Here is a 20,973-nt window from a genome sequence, read left to right on the forward strand (position 1 = left end):
AGAGCGCAGGGTCAGCCATTTATACAGCACCCCTGGAGCAGCTGGGGTTCAGGGCCTTGCTCAGGCCCACCGGAGTAGGATTCTTCTGCCGGCTTCGGGATTTGAACCGGTAACTTTCCAGCCACAGGTGCAGATCCTGAGCCACAGAGCCACCGCTCCGCCCTTGTGCAGGAGACGGAAATCAGATCAGTAGAAAGGGGTCGACGGGACAGTACACCGTGTCAACAAAGCAGAGCCGCGCCCTTTCCTGAAACAACCCGAAACGCGGTACCCGCTGATTTTCAGGAGCGGTGGGGCCGGGGGCAGCGGAAGACTGCAGAATGTGCAGCAGGTTGCTGGGGGGGGGGGAGGTTCTGTAGAAGTGGAGTAGCAACAGTCTCTCTCCTCCTTTCCCCCTGTGTGTTTTAAAACCTTTTCACGTTCCGCCGTCACATTACCTGCCCGGTTACCACGAGAGAGGGCGGGGCCAGGGACAGCCAGCCAGCCAATCAGCGCACCGCTCCCCAAATACAAACCGTGATGGCCGTGGTCTTGTTTCCGCTGGTGGTCTTTCTTTGATGGCTTTTGTCTTCATGTAATTAGTCGACTAATGCAAAGAATGGGCTCTCGTGTGGAGTAACTACACGATGTTCCCTTTGATTGTTCTAAAACGCCGCATAATATTTAGATACATGTTCCTCAAGTGAGGTTATGTTCCTATAAACACCAACAGGAATTGTATAGTTTGTTGAAATGAGCAACACACTGGTGTGTCCTTATTAACATTAGCCCGTGAGGTTAAACAACTGTGTGTGGTCATGCATTTATTTTTTGCACGAAATTAACGATGTTGTTTTCCCCGTTTTGAGTCATTTCCACTTTCTAGACTAGATCCAAACTGCTCCAGCTGAATGAACACCGGGCACACGAAGTTGAGAAGCGTCCGAAGGGGCGAGCTGCCCCCTGCCGCCTGCGCGCAGACTGCGGAGCGAGCGAGCGAGCGAGCGAGCTCGGGGCCCGTGGCCATCCTCGTGAGGGAATCCGCGAGCCCAGCCCGCGCCTCATCCTCCAGCATCCGCGTGCAGCAAAACAGCAGCCTCGCTCTTGCCTCCAAATTATATAAACAACGACTTGCCCAGCACAAAGCATTTGATTGGAAACTGAGGTAAGAACGAATAATGAAACAGAAATCACAAAAAACACGACAGAATCAATGTTTCCTGGCTTTCAGTGCCAATCTTGGGTGGGAAAAAAAACCCCAAGAACAACAGGGACATCGTTGTGAATTAAAAGTAAACATCTTCAACCTTTCCGACACAGCCCCTAGACTGCTGGTGATCTCAATAGAGATACAAGTGCTTCTTTTTGCATCTGTGTTTTTGCATAACACAGAGACTCTTGAGGGGGTTGGAATATTTATAACAAAATAATTGCTGCAATGTTTGCATCGAGCAGGAATCCGCCTTGAATTGTCGCAGCGCGAAGCACGGTTTCTGACGAAAGAGTTTGCCTTCTGCGGGTCTTTAGTGCGTAAGGGACAATGGCGAAGTTCTGGGCGCTCAGTAGTTATTGCCAGTCGGCCGGGCAGAAGACGTTCCAAGTCCCTGCTGTCTTGGAGCGGCTCCCCTCCGCAAAGATTCCACACACGTGAAACTCGAGTCCGGAGAGCCACGCGGCAGTTTCTCCCCCCTGCTCGTGGCGCGCGGGGCTGCCAGGTGGCGGCGAGACTCAGCTGTGGATCAGGGCGCGTGCTTTATTAGCCCGAAGGCGCCTTCTCCGAAACTGACCTTCACCCGGCGTGGAGTTTCAATGGGCCGGAGGACGGAAGAGTAATTGGAATATTTATGTTACGAGAAGTTCCTGCAAGGTCGGACGTGCATTCTCTTTAATTCTGCACTTGCACCCACTCCAGTCCCAGAAACAGGGTTTAAATCCCCCCAGTGGGTTGTGTAGATTGTATTATGTATTTGCCTTGTAATTTGCACTATCTGCACTTGGCACTATGTGTGTCCTGTCTACAGTGTCTATGTCAGTGTCCTGTCTGTCCTGCCTGTATTTGCAGCGTGGACGAGGAGGAGCGATATTTCCTTCCACTGTATACTTGTATGTGGCTGGAATGACAAATAAACGTGAACTTGAACCTGTGTGGGCATTCTGTTTTAATGATCACGAGCAGGGCGCTGCGTCTGCACGCGCAGGCTGCGAAGGCACACGTGAAGGTTTATTCCGCGCGTCACGCGTGTCACACCTGAAGAAGCTCCACAGCCGAACCGCTGTTTGTTTTCATTTCTTCCAGCGTAGAACCTTGACTTGTTCCGTTTGATATACAGGGGGCAATGCAGAATGCACGTTGGTGCAGTTTGAGCCATCTGTGCTTGTTTTGTAGAACTAGCAGTACCTCTTGTCTCTTTTAACTTCGGTAACTTTATTCTTTTGAGAAGTCGTCTCAGTTGTGTTGGCCTCGGTCCCTTCTTGCACCGTGGTTTTAGCTTCTAAATCCTACTTCTCGCCTGGAAACCCAGCGGCGTTTAGGAAAAAAATAACCGTGCGCTTATCCTACTATCTGCGGGTCTGACTGTCAGTATTGAGCCCCGAGCTGCTGACTGGACAACAGCAGTCCTGAGATATATATTACTCTCCCAGTTCCTTGTTGCTCGCCTGAAAACGTGCATGTCTTAAAACGGATACAATACGCTCTTCCCTGTCATTGCAAAGGAAAATCAAAAACGTGTTTTTATGGTCTGCTTGTGGCTCGGGTCTCCGCGTGCTGTACAGGCTCCTCCGCGCGCCTGAGCGTGAGTGAATGTAGGTCACGTCGCGAGGCCGGACCGCTTGCGCTCCTAACCTACTGTCCGCGTGACTCCGAACGCGCCTCGGAGGGGAGGGGTGCGCTCACGCGCCTCAGACATGTCGGTCAGGGAAATCACCGCCGCCCTCTGTCTGCGAGGACTGGCTCGGCGGCGGGGGAATCGAGCTAAATAAGCCAGTTTAGACAGCAGATCAGGTCAATACTGCGGCAAATGTGCTCTGGATTGCGTGCCTCGTGTACATTTACTAACGGTTTCATTTTTCAGTTCCAATTCCCGATCGGGCTTTTTTTGGCTGGAATGTGATGCAATTGACCCAATAATACATTCAGATCAGATCACTTTATTATTGGCCCTATACAATTTCTTGCATTAGGAATCTGTCTTTTCGCAGACCCCAGCTTGCTCTCCAGGAGACACACAGACAGGGAGAGAAGCTCCAATACCTGTCCGTTGAAGATTCAAAATCAACGTTTATTTTTTAAAAAACAAACAGGGGTGCAAACGATCCTTTGGATTCGCTGCCTGCTCTCTAATTCACCGTCACCGATGATGGCTGATCGTCGACTTAAAAGGGAGGAACACGTAACATAACAGCACTCTATTAGCCCTATACAATTTCTTCGTCTTTTCGCCTACCCCAGCTTGCTCTCCAGGACACACACAGACGGGGATTGATCATGATTGCTCATTCTGTAATATATTTCCGACTTTAAACCACATTGTTCTTTGTAGATCTATTTAGGTCCATGTCGATAAGATGCATCAATTCATTTTATTACCCAAGTGCTTTTCATTCCGAATTATCTCCCAGTCACAGTCACGAATCTGTTGATAAACGACTGTTTTGCTGCGTTTCATTCTGCAAATAGAACAGATATAGGGGCAGCTCAGCGCCAAACAGTGGAAGTCACGTGAAAGACGGGCATTTGAAACAAAACAACGTGAGGCGTTGATTTATTGTGTGGGTTTTACTTTCACCAGAATTCCCTGTTAGTAATAAAAAAAACTAACTGGAGCCAAGTGGCACTCGCGCAGCACCCGCGTGCCATGTGAGCGAGCCGTCAGGCGCTCGCCGCGCCGCCTGGCTCTGAGCGTGAGCGGGCAGTGACGTCACCCGCGGGCCTGCGGTGGCTGTGCGCGGTCACATGGCGCGTCCATGTGAGGGCCGTGTTGTAAACACTCCTGAGCGCTGTAGGTGCTGTGGTGCAGCGTGCACCGCCTTGAAACCGTGTCGCTAGCGCTCTTTCACGGGACGTATCCGGTCCTTTTAAATCGAACAGGATCTCTAAAACTACTCGTGCAAAACCTGCTATTCTGAGCCAAAACCCGGTAGTTGTTGTGGCAAAGCCGTCGTAATTTGACACACGTTGTCGTCGGCGCTCATTTGCGTTGTGTTTTTACATATCGAGCAATCCTGTTTGTGTTCCAAGGCTGCGTGTGTAGTTGGCCGGGGTTTCCGCGGGGAAAACAGTGCTGTTTCATAAACTCGTGTGATTCATTGGCAGCCCAGCCCGAGACAGAACTGGGGTCCCGTGGAACCCAGAAGCACCATCGAGGTGGTGGAGCGCAAAGTGAATTAGAAACGTGTGTCAGGATCGCTTCTGCAGAGTCCGGCGGTACGTGTATGTTACTCGTGGAGTGAAATAACTGCAGCAGCACTTACCTGCATATTTAGGACAGGTCTCGGCTTTTCGTACATAACCGAGCCCAGCCGACCAGTCCCCTACCTGTCTGTGAGCGTCTTGCGCCCTCTAGCGGCCAGGACGGAGAACAGCATCTTTTGTGTCGAGTCATGCTTGGCGTGTCGATACCGCGCTGCGCGTTTTAGGACACCTGTGACGACTCACGCGCGGCCATACAGCGGCTGGCCAGGTAAGCAAGTCGTGAACACGTCCAGAATTAACACCTGGGGGTTCACATCGAAGTACACAATGAGTGGAAGGGGACTTTGAGAACATCACGTCAGCGCAAAAAACAAATACGTGCTGAGCATATCGAAAAACGTTCACCTTATTCCGATTTCTTAAGTGATTAAGATGTTGGCAGAGTTGAATTTTATTTTAGAAATGTAGGATTTGGGGGAAAGGCTCCCAGTCCAGTAAAGCAGGTTTATTATGGATTCCTGCGAAGGGGGTCTTGGGGACCCTGTCGGACTCGAGCTGCCCGGGCGGGGTGTCTGATTGCACCCCAGACCTCGCGGTGTGGAGCCCGAAGGAGAGAGGGGCAGCCGGCGCTCAGTCCAGCCCTGTACAACCTGTAAAGCGCTTTGAGTGGAGTGTCCAGAAAAGCGCTATAGAAGTGTAAGAAGTTATTATTGATGTAAGAGAGGACAGGCCGGGCCGTTGTACAGTTAATTAGCCGTGTCGTGAAGGAAACTGGGACACCGGTGACACTCCTCGTCCCCTCTGGGCTCCTCCCCTCGCTGACCTGACCAGTTGAACGCTTCTTTCCGAGCCCTGCGGCGATCAGTGATTTGAAGACTTGTGCAGTGCCTACTGGAGTCCCGCACCTGGGTCCCAGCTTGCCGGAAGTTTGCCAGTGGCGACATCAGCTCCCAGCTGGCAACCCCCTGGAGCTCAGCAGGTGTGAGCCTGGCCAGTACCTGGATGGGAGACTCCTGGGAAAGCTGAGGCTGCTGCTGGAGGAGGTGTTAGTGGAGCCAGCAGGGGGCGCTCACCCTGCGGTCTGTGTGGGACCTAATGCCCCAGTGTAGCGGCGGGGCACTATACGGTAAAAAGGTACCATGCTTTGATGAGACGTTAAACCGAGGTCCTGACTCTCCGTGGTCATTAAAAATCGCAGGATGTTTCTTGAAGAGTAGGGGTGGATGCCGCACACGGGTGCTGGAGGGGATCTCCATTACCTGTAGAGCGCTTTGAGTGGACTGTCCAGAAAAGAGCTACAGTATATGAGTGTTATTATTATTATATTATGATAAATGGCTCCGACCACCCCACCCTCCCAAACGCCCCCGCGCTTCAGTCTATCGGCTGGGCTTTCAAGCCGGAGCGCGGCCGTGCGCATTGATCTCCGTCTCCCGGCGGCACTCAGGTGAGTCAGTGTTTCAAGCGAGAAAAACAGCTCTTCTCCAGCGCCGGTCTGCCGGAAGGACTATTTCTTGAGACCGAATGTTGGTCAAATTCCACTCACCTCATTTTCCCACCGGGGAATTCAAACATACACTCTTGGCGTCCTGTTTAAATTAAAGTGGTATGTCACTTGTAAGAGCCGTCTGTCCCAGTGACGACACTAGTTAGGTGTCAAAATTACAAAAACGCACAGCAGTACATTTCTCGGTTTAACACCGAGGTGTCTCTGGGTAAGGTCGGTGAAATCGCTGTGGAGATCGTTTAAAAAAGTGCATTTGTCTTATAGTGCACTACCAACGCTGTAATAATGCTCGCTGGGCGTTTTGAGTGTGGGTGCTAACAACAACAACAACAACAACAACATAATAATAATATAATAATAATAATAAGAATTATTATTATTATTATTATTATTATTACTACGATGTCTGGAAATAAAAGCTGTAGCTTTTTAAAGACAGACTGCAGCAGATGACCTTACAGTTAACTCAAGAGACTTGAGAAAGGACCGCTCGGAACCTGTTTACACTGAAGGCATGAAAGATATTTTAAGAAAACGGAACACATGTCCCCTGCAATCCCGCGTGATTTCAGTCTGTCTCCAGTGTGGACGTGTCACGGCTGGGACACTCTTCCAGGTGGCCCCCGCACGGTGGCGGCACGCGTGGAACTGAGCGGGGAGACCAGACCCCCCGCTGGAGACGGTGCTCTCGGCGGGACCATGTGAGTCGGCGCGGTTATTCATTCCTCGCCTTATCGTCTCACAGCCCCCCCAGCCGACCCGCGCTCGCAAACGGGTGTCCGTACAGATGCCATGAAATCAAGCGGTAGCAGCGGCTCAGCCAGCGGGATCCGCCACCATTTTACAGTCAGGTCCTCTTGCCCTCCACTGCGCAGAAACGGAGACAAACGCGCGCCGCTGGGCGACCTGGGCGCTCAGCGTGTCGAAACCCCGAGAGCTTCGCGTGGGACCTTCAGGGCGCTGCGGGGACAGAGCCGCCCCAGACCGGACCACCGTGCACGGTCCCTGCTGCCGTGCGTGGGACGACTCGGAGATATTTTTAAACAAGGTATTAGAAGTTTACAGTGAGCTCCGGCCGTTAGCTCCGTGCTCTTTTTCAATTCCTTATTCTAGTTCCTTCTGTCTCATCTCCTTCCCCCCCCCACTCTTTCTTCCTGTCGCTCTAGTGGAAACTGCGGTCTCGCGCTTCTTTCCTGCCGTCGTTTGCTTCTGCCAGCGACCCGGCACGCGCCCGCCTTCTCGTTACTCCCCTTTAATCTCCGGTCGTTTAAAAAAAAAAACCGATCGGGGGTAAGATAAAAAAAAAACCCCGCAGCGCGGTCGGGCTCCCTGACGTCACCGCCCCCCTCGCCTTTAACTCGGAAGCGGAGCCCCGGCGAGCTGCGCAGGCGCGCTGCGAGGCGCTTTAAACGAGTCTCGAGCTGCTCAACATGAAGGCGAGAGGTGAGCCGGAGAGGCGGCCCGGGGACGGGACGGACGGAGGGGGGGGCGGTGAGAAATTGTCGAAAAATCGCGTAATCTTCGCCGAAAAAACACCGGGGGGCGAAAGAAACCGCCTTCAAGGCTTTAAAATGGCGTTCCCCCGTGTCCCGTAGACGCCTTGTAGCGAGAGCGGCGAGCCCGCTGGAGTGACTGTTATTGTTTTTCGTCTTGGCTGCAGATCTAAAATGGAGGAGCTGTGACTGCGGGCTCTCGCCACTCCGTGGTTTTCCTTTAAAAAAAAAAAAGAGAAAGAGAGTGCCTCGTAAGCCGAGAGGAAGAAAGCGGCGGTTGAGGCACCCCGCCGGCGCTAAGCCGTGTGTCCCGGGTGCGAGGGGGCGGGGGGGGGGGGTCCGCTTCGCCGCGGCCGGTTTGAAATTAAGAGGTGCCCGTCCTTTCGCTTGCAGATCTGCGGGGCGAAGGCCAGCCGGTGAAGGACAGTGCAGCTGGCACCCGCGGGCGGATTTTGAAGTGCATCTGAGGGACTGTTTCACTCCCCCCCCCTCCTTGTTTTTTTCCGCCTGGGGGGGGGCGAACCGAGAGGTAAGTCGGTGCAGGGTCGCCGATCTGAGACTGGAGCGTCTTCCCCACGACCCGAGAGCACGCGTGTCCACGCTCTGTTTCTGTCTTTTCCAGGTCGAGATCTGCTACAGCATCGTTGTCTGTCCCCCCCCCCCGCGATACGTTTTTATTCAGATCCCCCCCCCCACCCTACCCCCCGGACAGAAGCCCACCCGAGTTCCTGGGGGTTCTGCAGGGGCCGGGGGTAGCGCCGAGCCCGAGCGTGTCCCCATGTCTGCGTAGAGCCATGAATATGAGATCCACTGTCTTCGCCAGTGGCTGCTACAAGCTGGACGCGGAGAAGATCGAGCTGGAGCGACTGCAGGCGGGCAGTGGCGTCAGGAGGGAGCCCCGCGACTTCGCCGCCGACGTGCACCCCGACGTCCTGGGGGACATCCGCAACAGCGGGGGTCAGCCGCACCCGGGCAGCAAGGCCAAGAAGCTGAGGGAGGCCCAGGCCAGCAAGGCGGCCCGCACGCCAGTGGCGGCGGGGCAGAACAAGGCGCAGGGGGCGGCCGTGGGGCAGGAGGAGAACTGGGTCAGCCTGGGGGCGCTGACGGCCCCGGGGAAGCCGATGGGGGGCGAGGGCACCCCGGCCAAGAGCAAGACCCTGTTCGGACAGACCCACAGCTCCATGGGCAAGACGGACCCGCCCGCGCTCAACGCCGCCGGGAGGAGCGCGGAGGGGCCCGAGAGGGGGGCCCCCGCCCCGGCCGGGGGGCCGCCGGAGCTGGGCTCGGAGGGCAAGTGGAAGACCGGGCGGAAGGCGCCCGGCCACAGCCCCACGCAGGCCACCTGCCTGCGCCAGATCCTGCTGCTGCAGCTGGACCTGATCGAGCAGCAGCAGCAGCAGCTGCAGTCCAAGGACAAGGAGATCGACGAGCTGAAGGCCGAGAAGGAGACGGTACGCAGGGGCGGGGGGGGGGGGGGCGGGGCGCCAGTCCTGCACCTCTTCCTGTGAGCCGCTGTTGCATTTGAAAGGGCGGGTGACAGGCGATCTGGCCTATTAGTCCACATTCTGTCGACTTTCGAACTGGTTTCTCCAGCACAGAGCCCGGGGGGGAGCCCAAAGCTGTCCTGGCTAGCAGCGGCCACAAGGAGGGGTACACCCTGGACAGGACCCCAGGCCATCGCAGGGCACCCACAGACCTGCACACTCCCACCAGGGCCAGTTTTCCCAGAAGCCAGTTAACCTTCCTGTTTGTGTTTTTACCTGTGAATGCGAGGGAGAACGTGCAAACTCCACACGGACAGCACCCCGGGTCCAGAATTGAGCCCAGGGCTCTAGTGCCACGAGCCAGCAGTGCTAACCACTGCGTCACGGTGCTGCCCTCCATTTAGACCAATAAATTGCTACAACTTCGCAATCTGCAGTTTTGAATCCGAGGTTTGAGGTCATGTTTGGTTTTCTGCTTTGCAGCCTGTGCTGTTGCTACCTTTCAAATTCGTTTGACCAGACCTGAGGACTTACGCTCGCTGTGCTATTGCAGTGACAGAAAGTGCAACAACAGTTCTGACATTCACTGCATGCTTTAGTCTCATACTTAGCCATCACTGAAACTCTTTTAAACTGGGGGTAAAAAAAGATGATTTCTCTTTTGGTGTGACACTTGCACTGATGTATTTTTTTTTTTCTTGGAAAGCTCATAAAGCACAGTGTGTGATTATAGCTCTGTCACTGGGACACATTTCCTAGTCTTTCCCCAGTTCAGGGTCCGGGGGGCGTTGCTTGAGGATTGGTGTTGCATGATTCCTGAGGGCCTGACGGGTTTGTACAGGCTTCAGTGCGGGTTCGCTGCTCAGTCCCTGCTGGGAGTGTCACCCTGTTCATGCCTGGGAGGTACAGTGGGGGTGGGTGCTGGGCTGTAGTCGCGCCCAGACATGGGCCCAGCAGCCAGGCCTGTTAATTCAGGGCTGTCGCAGGCCCAGGGGTGCTCGCTTGGCTCCACCACTGCTGCTGCCTGTCCGGGCTGTGGGGGGGTGGGGGGGTCCAGGAGAGCTGTCTTCCTTGGCCTTGCTTGAGAGGCTGAGGACAGGGCTCTCTTGAGCTGAAGGGAGGGGATCAGAACACGTCTCGGGGTGCATCTACAAGTCTGTTAGCGGCAGTGTCCAGTTCGAAAACTTGCTGCTCGGGGTACATTGGAAGATACGATTTATTGTCCTCTGAGGGAAATTTTTTATGGACACCCTGCACCCCTGTACATTTAAATAGAATGCAAACAAAAGAAGAAAAGAAAAACATTGCACGTTATTCTATTACAAAAAATAAGAAAAACATTGCGCAACACTCTATTGCATATGTACAGTATAACACACAACAACATATTACATTTATAACGCATCACAAAAACATATCGCACTCAAGTGGGTCGTAAGAGTCACAACTGTGTTTATCCTTGACATTTGCATTGACAGCTTTAATGGATAGTGGAGCAAAGGAGTGTTGGGATCTGTTTGACTTACATTTGGGAACCCTAAAACGTCTGCCAGAAGGAAGAAGTCGATATTCAGAGTTGAGGATGTGGGAAGGATCTGATATAATTTTTCCTGCCCGTTTGATTATGGATTTTTCAAAGATTGTCTGCGGTTTGGTTTCCAATGCAATGTCTGCATTGTCTTCAAACTGTAGAACGTTTTGGGTGCCTTGGTCCTCTTCCCTCTCCTCAGGGATGAGTCCTCTCCTCCAGCTCTGTCTGCTGCTGTGAAGCACGCAAGGCTAGTGCAGTTCAGCAGAGACTTGCACAGTGTCCGTGGTCTAGTGTCCGCAGCTGACCGACCAGGATTCCCGCTAGTGGGAACGGTCAGTTGGCCAGGTCGAACCAGAGGCTAGAGTTAGGCAGGGTGTCCTGGCCTTGCTGTGCCCTGGTGGCCGCTGTGGATGGCCAACAGTGTAGGGTGAGCCTAGCCAGCCCCTTCTCTTAAGGCTGTGCTGTCCCCTGTCTCACTGCATCAGGAAAACCAAGATCCCTGCCAGTGTATGAGTCTGAAAGATGCACGTTGTACACCTTGTTTTAATCAACAAGATTGGTAATAAAAGATTTTCAGGTGCTGGTTCTCAGAGCAGCTGTATTGCTGCTGTTTTAAGGCCAGCAGGAGCTCTCCAGTGTAATTCCAGATCGTTGCCGGGTCTGTGATGAGCTGAAGAGCACTGCTCAAGGTGCTGGGTCCCAGGGCTTGGGCCTCTAGCTGTGTACGATCTCCACCATCGATCCCGTCAGCAGGGTGAAAGATGCAGGGAAGCGGAGGGCGGTCCTTGCGCGGTTTGCCCAGAGGATCGGCCCCGCGGCGGGCGAGGTGCGGGGTTAACGCCTGCCTGTGTCTGTGTGCGCAGTTGCTCGCGCGGCTCGAGCGCATGGAGAGGCGGATGCAGCTGGTGAAGAAGGACTCCCGCGACAAGCAGAGGCTCTTCCAGTCCCCCGACTCCGAGGACCAGGGAGGGGAGGCCGATACCCCCGAGAGAGAGGAATTCCCGGAGGGCGGCGGGTCGGAGAGCCCGCAGATCCACAACGCAAAGCCCCTTCCCTTCAGCCGTGCCATCAAGGGCCCCAAACGGTAGGGCCGCCCTGGGGCTGTAGCCTCTCGTCCACTGCAGCAGGCCCACAGAGCAGCAGGGCCCCCCAGGCCTCTAGTCCACTCCGCTGGGGGCCCCCCAGGCCTCTAGTCCACCCCGCCGGGGGCCCCCCAGGCCTCTAGTCCACTCCAGGGCCACAGAGCAGCGGGACTTTTATCGATCCCAACCTTGGAAGCAGGATGCGCTGGGCCTTTGTTGGATGGGCTTAGACCTGGAATAGGAGCTAACTGCGGCCCTCTAGGCCTGTTGTCGAGGACTTAACAGCTAACTGCGATGTACCTGCTGCTTTCACTGTGTAGCTTTTGCCCATGATTATGTCTGTATTTCTCCTGTTAAGAGTCTGATGCTGACAGGTATTCTGCAACAGGGGTGTGAATCTATTAGAGCAGATTTCTCCCCAGGTGAGATCGAATGCCTGTTTTGACCTGGCTGGTTTTTGTTTTGTTGCGTTTGTTAATCCGAGGTGCAAAACCAGTGCCTGTACAAACTCTTGCAGAAATATGAATAAATTACAGCATTTTGCACTTGCTCTATTACGGACAGGGAATTCTGAATAACCTCGGAATTACTCGGATTGAATTTATTAAACAGAGGTAATAGGACTTTTAAGGAATTGCAATTGATCTTTTTATAGCACAGTTTAGAAGACGTACCAGTAGAGAAAAGGGAAAATCAAAATGCATTTTAACCTTGTGTGACGACAAAAGCACTTTTTTTAAATAAAAAAAAGGGATGTACAATGTCGCCTTCTGTGCGTTCTGATTGCCTGGCTTTTGTTCATAGTCCGCTGTGCTGCACTCAGACTGCTAACGACGCCTTGTTGTTTTAATTAGGTAAGCATATGAACTGGTGTTCAAGATAAAACGGCTGCAGTTTCAACGGTGGTCACCCATTTTGTTTGTTCTTTTATGAGCCTTCAGTTGGCGCGCGTCTGGAGAGAGCTCCCGGGAAGAGCTGTTTTAAAGGGGTGGTGTTGAGTCCCCAGGCGTCAAGTCCTGGTACTTGTTTTTATTTAAGCCCTATCTCTTGTTTGTAACGGTAGTCTTTCTCCCCCCCCACTTTAGAAAGTTCTCCTTCCTGGACTCCCAGAAGACTCCCAAATCCCGAGGGAAGTCCTCCAAGCTGTCCCCGCAGAAGGAGTCGGAGTCGGAGGGCGGCTCGCCCTGCCAGCGGGAGCTGCGCAGCAAGGAGACGCCGGAGAAGACGTCGGCGGGGGGGCGGCCGCCGGGCGACACGCCCCCCCAGCCCCGGGAGGAGCCCGGCGGCGCCGCCGCGGAGATGGAGGAGCTGCCCTACATGGCCACCACGGAGATGTACCTGTGCCGCTGGCACCAGCCGCCGCCCTCGCCGCTGCGCGAGCCCTCGCCCAAGAAGGAGGAGGTCGTGGCCAGTGAGTACCGGCCGCAGGGGGGAGGTCCCGGGACCGCGGCAGAACCGGGCCACAGGTGGGGGGGAGGTCCCGGATCTAGTACAGCGGCAGAACCGGGCCACGGAGGGGGAAGGTCCCGGTCCCGGTATGGCGACAGAACTGGGCCACGGGGGGGTCCCGGGACAGCGGCTGATCCGGGCCACGGGTGGGGGGGGTCCCGGTCCCACAACGGGATCCAGCCTTCCCGGAGCTGCCCTGAAGATCCCTGACTTAAGAAGATAAAAGAGCTTGAAAATGGCGAAGTTGTTTAGCCGTCTTGCCTGCTTGGTTATTAGTAGCCTAATGATCCGAGGATCTCTTCCAGCTGGGTCCTAAAGGATCACAGCAAATCTGCTCTAAAAATACGTCTCCCGACACCAGCCTGGTTTGCACGAAGAAGTCCATATTGTGTTCAGTCTTAAAAACAGTGCTTCTTAAATCCACTCCCTGGGCTTGAATGTGGAACACTGCGCTGTCCTCTAGTCATCTTTTCTGTCAGGAATGAGTTCAGAAAGCGAAGTGCAAGCAGTGCCAATGGAGTCGGGCAGCTGGTTCCCTGCGTCAGCGCCTGCACTCGCGCGTCTCCTCTGACCTCCTGCTCTCTGGCCTGTTTCAGTCCCCTCCTGGAGGGAGAACACGATCGAGCCCCTGGAAGAGGCCACGGCGTCGGACATCGCGGAGGTGAGACCCCAGGAGCTCCCCGTCGGGGCCGCGGTTTCTGGGGGACATTCCCTGCTCCCCCCGCCGAGGACGAGCAGCAGATTGAAGGAAATACTGACGTCTCCCCTGTAAACGCGCGTTAGGATTTCAGGTGGCGGGGTTGTGTGGGGTGCAGCGAGCCACCTGTGTGATTCCTTGTTTTTCTAATCCTCCTGTGTGTAGAATTTGGATGACGGCGCGTTTCTCAAACGGCACGCCAAGCTGGAGCTGGACGAGAAGAGGAGGAAGAGGTGAGGAGGAGAGATGCTGTTTTCCTAAAAACACGGCAAAACGCAGGCAGACGAGGAGGAATCATTCAAGCTTAAACTGACTCTTCTCTCCCCCGTCCCGCCTGCAGGTGGGATATCCAGCGAATCCGCGAGCAGCGCATGTTTCAGCGCCTGCAGCAGCGCATGTACAAGAAGAAGGGGATCCAGGAGAGCGAGCCGGAGGTCTCCTCCTTCTACCCCGACACCGACGACGGTACGCGCTTCAGGACGCGGTGTCCCCGTTCTCAAAAACCGGGGTGACCCAGGAGGAGGCGGCAGCAGAGGACCCCAGGCTGAGAACCCGGTGGTTTGGTCTTCCTGCCTTTGACGTCTCTCTCCCTGTTCCTTTGCAGTGGAGTCCCTGATGATCACGCCCTTCCTGCCCGTCGTCGCCTTCGGACGGCCGCTGCCGAAACTGACCCAGCAGTAAGTGTCCCGCTCCCCCGGGCGAGCGTTTTGTATCCTACTTCCAACATATCCCGTGTCCAATACCCTCGATCCACTGGCTGGAGTAATATGGGCGACTCTCTATCGCGTAAAAACGTCAGTGTGAGGGACAGAAGACCTGCGGTCGAGTTTGCAGTGTCGCTCTATCCTCGGGACTATCCTAGGACCTCGATACCGTTGCAAACCACTCCCTCTGGCCTCATCTCGGGGCCCTCCGGCTGGGTGGAGGTTCAGGCTGCAGGTACTGTGGAGCCCCAATGGGTGCACACCGTGGTCTCGCAGAGGGTGTGGGTGAGGGCAGTCTGAAGTATTTTGGCCAGTGTGTGCAGTTATTTTATTGACAAAAGTTTTTGTCGTGGCGAGAAACAAAACTTGGATCACTAAGCAAAAAAATTGTACTAAAGAGGGCTTGTGAGTGCTTGCCCAAAGGTGGGGTGGTGGTACCCCTTACCCCATCTGCCTCGGCTCCTGTTTGGGGCTGTAGCCCAGGGCCTCGACCAGCTGTGTTTGGAAACATAAACCTCCTTTCAAGTTAAGTTGCTGGTACTTTCAGATGACTTTACTCGTCGGCTGTTTATGGGGTAAAATCCATAAGTCATAGGAACTGTGGACCTGTGGGATTGTAAAATGCACAAGGGTCCACATGGTCATCAGCCTATAGACGCGTCACTAATATGACCCAGAGCTTGGGAAGGCACAAGCCCATTCATGAACCTCGGAGCAAGGCTGGTGCTTCAGCAGTGTCCCCGAGCAGATCGGGGGTGTGTGTCTGTTTCTCCAGCCCCCTCTCTGCAGGAGGTGGGGGTGGGGCGCTGACCTGGAATTGACCTCTGTTTGTGTGTGCTGGGGTGGCTGAGAGGTGACGGTTTAAAGTGAGCGTGTGTGTGTGCGGGCGCCCGAGGCCTCGGCCGAACTGCTGCATGGTTTGTGATTTATATATTTCAAGATGAGAACTAGGTGCTGGCGGAGACACAGAAAGCATTGTCTTCAAAATGCAAGAACTTTCTGCTGCACCGTGCTCCCTGTGACAGCGGCTTTCCTTTACGCCTCCTCGCCTGCTAGCGCATGGTCCAGACGGTGGCTTAATAACGTGATGAGAAACTTTTATTGTCCCCCTGGGGAAAATCTTTAAGGACGCAGAGCTTCGGTACATCTGAGTACAGCACAAAACATTCCACATAGCATATAGCCATGGCATAGTGCACATGCGTAGTCTATTATGGCTTAATTGGCTTTTACTGCCGCAGTGGCATTTCACCTTGCCATTTCTTTGTCTTCACTGCTATAATAATAATAATAATAATAATAATAACTGCTTACACTTATATAGTGCTTTTCTGGACACTCCACTCAAAGAGCTTTACAGGTAATGGGGATCCCCTCCACCACCACCAGTGTGCAGCCCCACCTGGATGATGCGACGGCAGCCATAGTGCGCCAGAACACTCCCCACACACCAGCTCTCAGTGGGGAGGACAGCAGAGTGATGAAGCCAGTTCATAGACGGTGAATAGATAAAGTGAGCAAATGAATGTTTGTTGCTTTGATCTGGGAACCCACAACTGTTAGCCAGTGGGAAGCTGGCAGAGTAGCTGTGTGAGCGCATTCAGAGCGCGTCAGCATGTGAACTCTGTGTGGTCTGTCCATCCTGGGGTGTGGCGTCCCTGGAGGAGGAGGCTGGCGGGCCTGCGTCTGCCCCTCTTCACCTCCTGCCCGCTCCACCCACAGTCTCTCTCTCTCTCTCTCTCTCTCTGCCCCCGGCAGGAACTTCGAGCTGCCCTGGCTGGACGAGCGCAGCCGCTGCCGCATCGAGATGCAGAAGAAGCAGACGCCCCACCGGACCTGCCGGAAGTGAGCTGCGCCCGTCTCGCCTGCCTGTCTGCCCCTATTTCTCACGCCGCCCCTTCCACCCCGCCCCTTCCGAGCCGGCACAGAGGAGGGAGGGAGGGAGACTGACCCCCCGCTTTGGAAACGGAGAGAAATGAGATCTGGCGGCGCTTTCGGCGGAGCGCAGGAAGTGCTGCCCTTGCCCGAATCCGCCCGGAGAGGAGAGCTTCCTGCGTCGATCCTAATCGAGTTCTTCTTCGTGCCTGCCTGTAGCATAACGATACCTTTTGTACTTCTGTTCCGCTCCTAAGCCTCTACAGCCTGCTCCACACCTTGAGAGCCTTGTAAGGTATCTTGACATCCCCTGACTGTCTTCAGCAAGGTCTGGACTGCGCATCTTCCGAGTCCCATTGTGGGCTGGACTCGTTAATTGAGAGAGGAGCTGGAAACTGGGAAGAACGCTGGAGAGACTCAAGATGGGGGGGGGGGGGTGCGTGTTTGTCTGTGGGGAGGGGGGTCCTGCCTCTGCAGGGGATGAACCCCGGCCCCGTGGCTGGGAGGGGGAGACGCAGGGAGAGGGTACAGCTGACCGCTGTGGGGCTCTTTCGTTTCCACAGGGCGCAGAAGGAATTCCGGGCTTGTACAGAAGCAGCACGATTCACACGGGAGCCCTTAAGATCTTTTTTTTGGTTAAGCCGAGAACTGAAAAAAAACGGTTTAAACTCGTAACTGAGCTGCGTCTGTGAAGAGTGCACAGCTGCATCTCTCGGAGGAATAAACAGCACACCAGATCAAGTGCGCAAGTGTACACCGTTGTTTCAAGGTTAATATCCTGACTTTGTAAGGTTACATAGCTGAGATTCAGTGGTGTAAAATTGCTAAGGCCATTAATTGCTTGTGGCCCTTAAAGGTTTGGCCTGAGGAGCCCTTGTCTAGATCCCTGGTCACTAGTTTTTGGAGAGGAGCCCTGCTAATTCCCCTGTGCCTGGTTGGCACACAATCTCCTACAGTTCCCTGCGTCTGAGCATCTGAAGTGCAGTGTTCAGTGAAATATTACCCACCCAAGCCTATTAAGGGACTAGAAATAATAGTACTTATAGAATGTTGAATCATACTTGAGCCATGTGCTGTTTGTTTCCCAGATACAGTTCTAACTGCACGGCCCTGGAATTCCAGAGATATGATCTTCCTGCCCCTTACCATGCTCCAGCTTTTAATGACTTGGTTAAATTGGTCTGGATCAGTCCTTAGCTGTTGAATTTGGGGTTTAAAACTAAATTCCAGACTGGATTACACAGTGGGTTTCTTATTTGGAGAAATGCAGTGCTTTTCACTGGGCCTATAAATCTCTATAGGGACTGTGCTTAGAATGAATTGGATGTCTTAAGGCTGTGTGACAAGAGTTCAGCAAAGAGGTGCTGGTATTTCATCCCCCGAGGAAGTTGAGCTGATTGTGAAAGGAGGGTTTTCATTTGAACTGTGACAGGAGCTCAGTCTGACACGATGCACGCAGCTGCCTGATTGGCTGATGGTGTCGTAATGCGCCTGGATGGCTGTGGTTCTCCTGGCTGCCGTGACACTAGGGGGCAGCAGCGCTGTCGCCCCGTTTCCTCTGTTCGAGTGTCGGCTATCCTGAGTCTCAGAACAGCTCCCTTCAAAGCCTGGGGGGACGGGACCGTCTTGTACACCCCCAGACCTACCGGGCAAAACCTGTGGGTTTATCTGCGTTTCTCTATGCACAATTAAGCCCCCCGGAAAAGACATCCTATCCAAATGGGTTGAATTAAGTAACTGGCGTCGGAGGTGGAATGAATACCAGGGGTCCCACTGCAGCTGGTGCCTGGACCTCCCGGGTGAACCTGGATGAACAGGCTGGCCCACCCTTTCCGAGGCTCATCGGCGTCCTCTCTTGACCAGGAGAAGGTAAAACGTTTCGAGCTCAGCAAAGTCTTGGGGAGCTGTAGCCCGTTTGATTTGAGCTCCAAGTGGCTTCATTAGAAGGAGCTGCCATGTTTCCCCATTTCTCTGTTCACTGGAAATATAGGAATTTCCTAAGGCATTGGGATGGTGGTGGTCTAGCACTGGATCTCGCGGTTCAGGACCCCGGAGGTCCTTGTGTCCTCGCTGTCCCAAGCCCCCGCCGGTGTCCAGTGGGAGTTCCTCGGAGCGCTGCCCCTTGTTTCAAGCGCAGGAGTGGTGCTTTACCCTGATTGTTGAAAAGCATAAGAGACGCATGCTGTAAAAATAAACTGTACAAAGAGGAAAACTAGTCTAAAAGTGGGTTCATATAGCTGTTCCTCTGTCCCTCTGGAGGAGGGGAGAGGGGGTTTGCTCTGTTTTCCCTCTTTAAATGTTCATCTTCTGCATGTTCCTCAGTTGGAGGTATTTTTAATCCCTTTGCTGTTTTTGTTAAAATTTTGGGGATTGTATTTCTTACCCTTTTTATTGTTAGTTTTACGTCCTGTCAGGTTCTGTGTAAACATGCTCTTACAGCTGAGCTCTGTCCGCCTGGTCAGCTGGCCCTCGCGTCCAGTGCCCACAACCTGCCCACCCCTTGAGCTCCTTGCTTGTTAAACACTTGCAGTACAGAGCCAGGATCTGTGTGCTGTACATTGTGTGGGGTTGCACGTTTCCAGCAGCATTTCCTGTTAGTGAGGAGCACGACTGTGTCGATCTCTTATTTCGAGCTGGAATACCCTAGCTGTACATGATGAAAACCTTCTGCCCCCCTGGCCTCTCAGGTTAAGATTCCAGAGTCCGCTCCTCACATCCCTGACGCCTGTGTGATCCCAAGGCTACCTGGTCAGGTGTTGACTGGTTTTCTTCAGGAATGCCGGAATACAAACAGAAATGCAAGACGAGACGCTGTCGGTGCTGCAGGGGGGCTGCGTCGCTTGCAGGGGTGTCCAGCTGACCGGCAGCGAGGTCAGAGGTCAGTGGGGTCCGTTTTGTTTTGGGCGGTTTGTGCCCTGTGTTTTTTTTCCCCGCTTCTTCTTCGCCTGCAGAATTGATCGCATCTCGCCAGTCCCCTCTGTGCTGGTCGTGCACGTTCAGGCGCAACACAACAAAAATGAGAGTATTTCTTTCAGCCTCGCCTCGGTCTTTCACCCCGTTTTTGTGTTGATGTTGGAATTCTGCTCTTCCCAGTTGTTGATCTCATGCCGTCCTCTCCCAGCCAGTTCCAAGGGTAAGCCTCATGGTGGGCCCCCGTGTGGAGCGGCTGGTCAAGGCACTTGTCTGAGCACGGGTTCGAGCCTGGGTCATGTCACTGACCCCCTGCTGAGGGTGGTGGTGGGGGCAGTTAGAACTCTCGCAGTGCTTGACAACACAGCGCCCCCTGTGGCCTCCTGGGCTCCCTGCAGGCAGGAGGAGGCATCAGGGAGGGGCGCTCCCCTCCTGTTGGGCCCTGGGTTACTGGTAGTGACTGGGCAAGAGGTGTAAAAAAAAAAAAATCAGATGGCCTCTTCCACTTTGGGAAGGAGTAACGAAAATAAGTGACGATTTACTATTAAAAAGCAAGCCTGCCATAGAATAGAACAAGGACCGTGATCAGCCTGTGCTTCAGACCTTGTTTGGAATGGGTTACGGAGGCTGGGATGTCGACCGGTTCCCTCGGCTCCTCGTGCGAGTTCCACGGCGCTGAGAAACCTGCCAGTCTCAGCCCTGTGTCGAGGCAGCCGTGATCAGAAGGCCCCGAGACGCGCGTCTCTTTCTCTCTGTGGTCGTCCCCGCTTCCTGTTGCATCTCTGTCCTCTTCTGGTTCCGTTTCTCCTCCCCAGCGGGAGACGACAAAATCCCAAACTGTATATTTGACCGCCTCTGTACATAGCTTTCAGAAACACACACAAGGTGTAAATAAGCACGACGTGGCTGTTATTTTTATTTAAAGTTCAACTTCACTCTTGAGTGTTAACGTTCAGTATTGGTATTCTAAAAAAAAAAAACATGCTTCAGTGTGAAAAAGTTGACAAAGTGGAATTGTTTTTCAATAAAATTCACAAACTCGAGTGAATGCCATGTTTTATTTGGAGGGGATGGGATATTTATGCTTTGCCTTCTCCCTCTCGGAGTTAGTAAAGGAACGGGCCACTGGTTGCACTGCGTTTATTTTTGGTGTTTCTAAGAAATGGGACCTGGTTTCCCCCAAAATCACCGTGAGATTCAGCTCTTTTGGTAGGAATCTTACACGTGTAACAGTGTGTTATAGAACAAGTAGAGGATAATTCTGCCATTAAAAATGCAGTGTTTCGGGTGTGTCCTGTCAGGAGTCAGGCAACAGGATTAGGATATAGAGTGAAATCTGTACAAGTCAAGTCTAGGCAAGTAAAAGCTCTTGGTAACACTTCATCTGGAATATGCTTATGTGTAAATAAAATGAAGACTGATAAAGCACATACTGCAGGTTTGCAAAGAGACTGTTCCACCCATCTAATGTTATTTGTTGGTAGCTAATTAAACTGAGGACCAAAGTCCAGCCATTTCTCAAAATAAAACAATGGGGCGTGCAGCTTGTTTCCTGCTTCTGCCACCCTTCATGTACAGAAGCCTCCTTATAAGTCGTCCAAGAGGGACTGCTTCAGGACTAGCAGTGAGAAAAGGACCCGAGGCCACAAGTGACAAAATGAAGGCAGTAGTGAATTGAGGATTGAAAACGGGAAGCCTGTCCTGTGTTAACAGGAAATAGTATAAATGATTCAGCAAATGGGGAAGGAGACATCCTGCTTTATTGATGCCACGCAGCCTTTCATCTCTTATTTTATGGATGGTTTTTTTTTCCAGCATGAAAACTTTACACCTAAACTCAACAATCTG

At 53.5% G+C, this 20,973-nt stretch overlaps 1 protein-coding gene and 1 long non-coding RNA gene across 7 annotated transcripts; one reads left to right on the plus strand and one right to left on the minus strand.

The window, feature by feature from the left end:
* Positions 1-3,115: 3,115 nt before the first annotated feature.
* LOC148638836 (uncharacterized) lies at positions 3,116-6,270 on the minus strand. Its single transcript, XR_015931010.1, has 3 exons — positions 4,799-6,270; positions 4,453-4,695; positions 3,116-3,648 (listed from the first exon to the last, which is right to left on the minus strand). It is a non-coding gene; the product is annotated as an uncharacterized LOC148638836 (long non-coding RNA).
* On the plus strand, positions 4,574-20,168 carry msl1a (MSL complex subunit 1a). 6 transcript variants are annotated; one of them, XM_088623149.1, is made up of 12 exons: positions 6,478-6,601; positions 6,776-6,948; positions 7,787-7,922; positions 8,016-8,844; positions 11,272-11,492; positions 12,576-12,901; positions 13,536-13,600; positions 13,802-13,869; positions 13,977-14,101; positions 14,241-14,313; positions 15,691-15,853; positions 16,099-20,168. In XM_088623149.1, exons 4-11 carry the CDS (start codon positions 8,188-8,190, stop codon positions 15,842-15,844), a joined length of 1,689 nt encoding a protein of 562 aa, XP_088479275.1. In that variant the 5' UTR covers positions 6,478-6,601; positions 6,776-6,948; positions 7,787-7,922; positions 8,016-8,187; the 3' UTR covers positions 15,845-15,853; positions 16,099-20,168. The 6 variants fall into 6 exon arrangements, 5 of the variants coding, with proteins under 5 accessions (XP_088479278.1, XP_088479275.1, XP_088479279.1 ...); XM_088623152.1 differs by lacking the exons at positions 6,478-6,601; positions 6,776-6,948 and adding an exon at positions 4,574-4,661; XM_088623151.1 differs by lacking the exons at positions 6,478-6,601; positions 6,776-6,948 and adding an exon at positions 7,197-7,343.
* The last annotated feature ends 805 nt before the right edge of the window (positions 20,169-20,973 follow it).

This window comes from Lepisosteus platostomus, chromosome 28 (genome assembly GCF_059453375.1).
Source record: "Lepisosteus platostomus isolate fLepPlt1 chromosome 28, fLepPlt1.hap1, whole genome shotgun sequence".
NCBI lineage: Eukaryota > Metazoa > Chordata > Actinopteri > Semionotiformes > Lepisosteidae > Lepisosteus > Lepisosteus platostomus.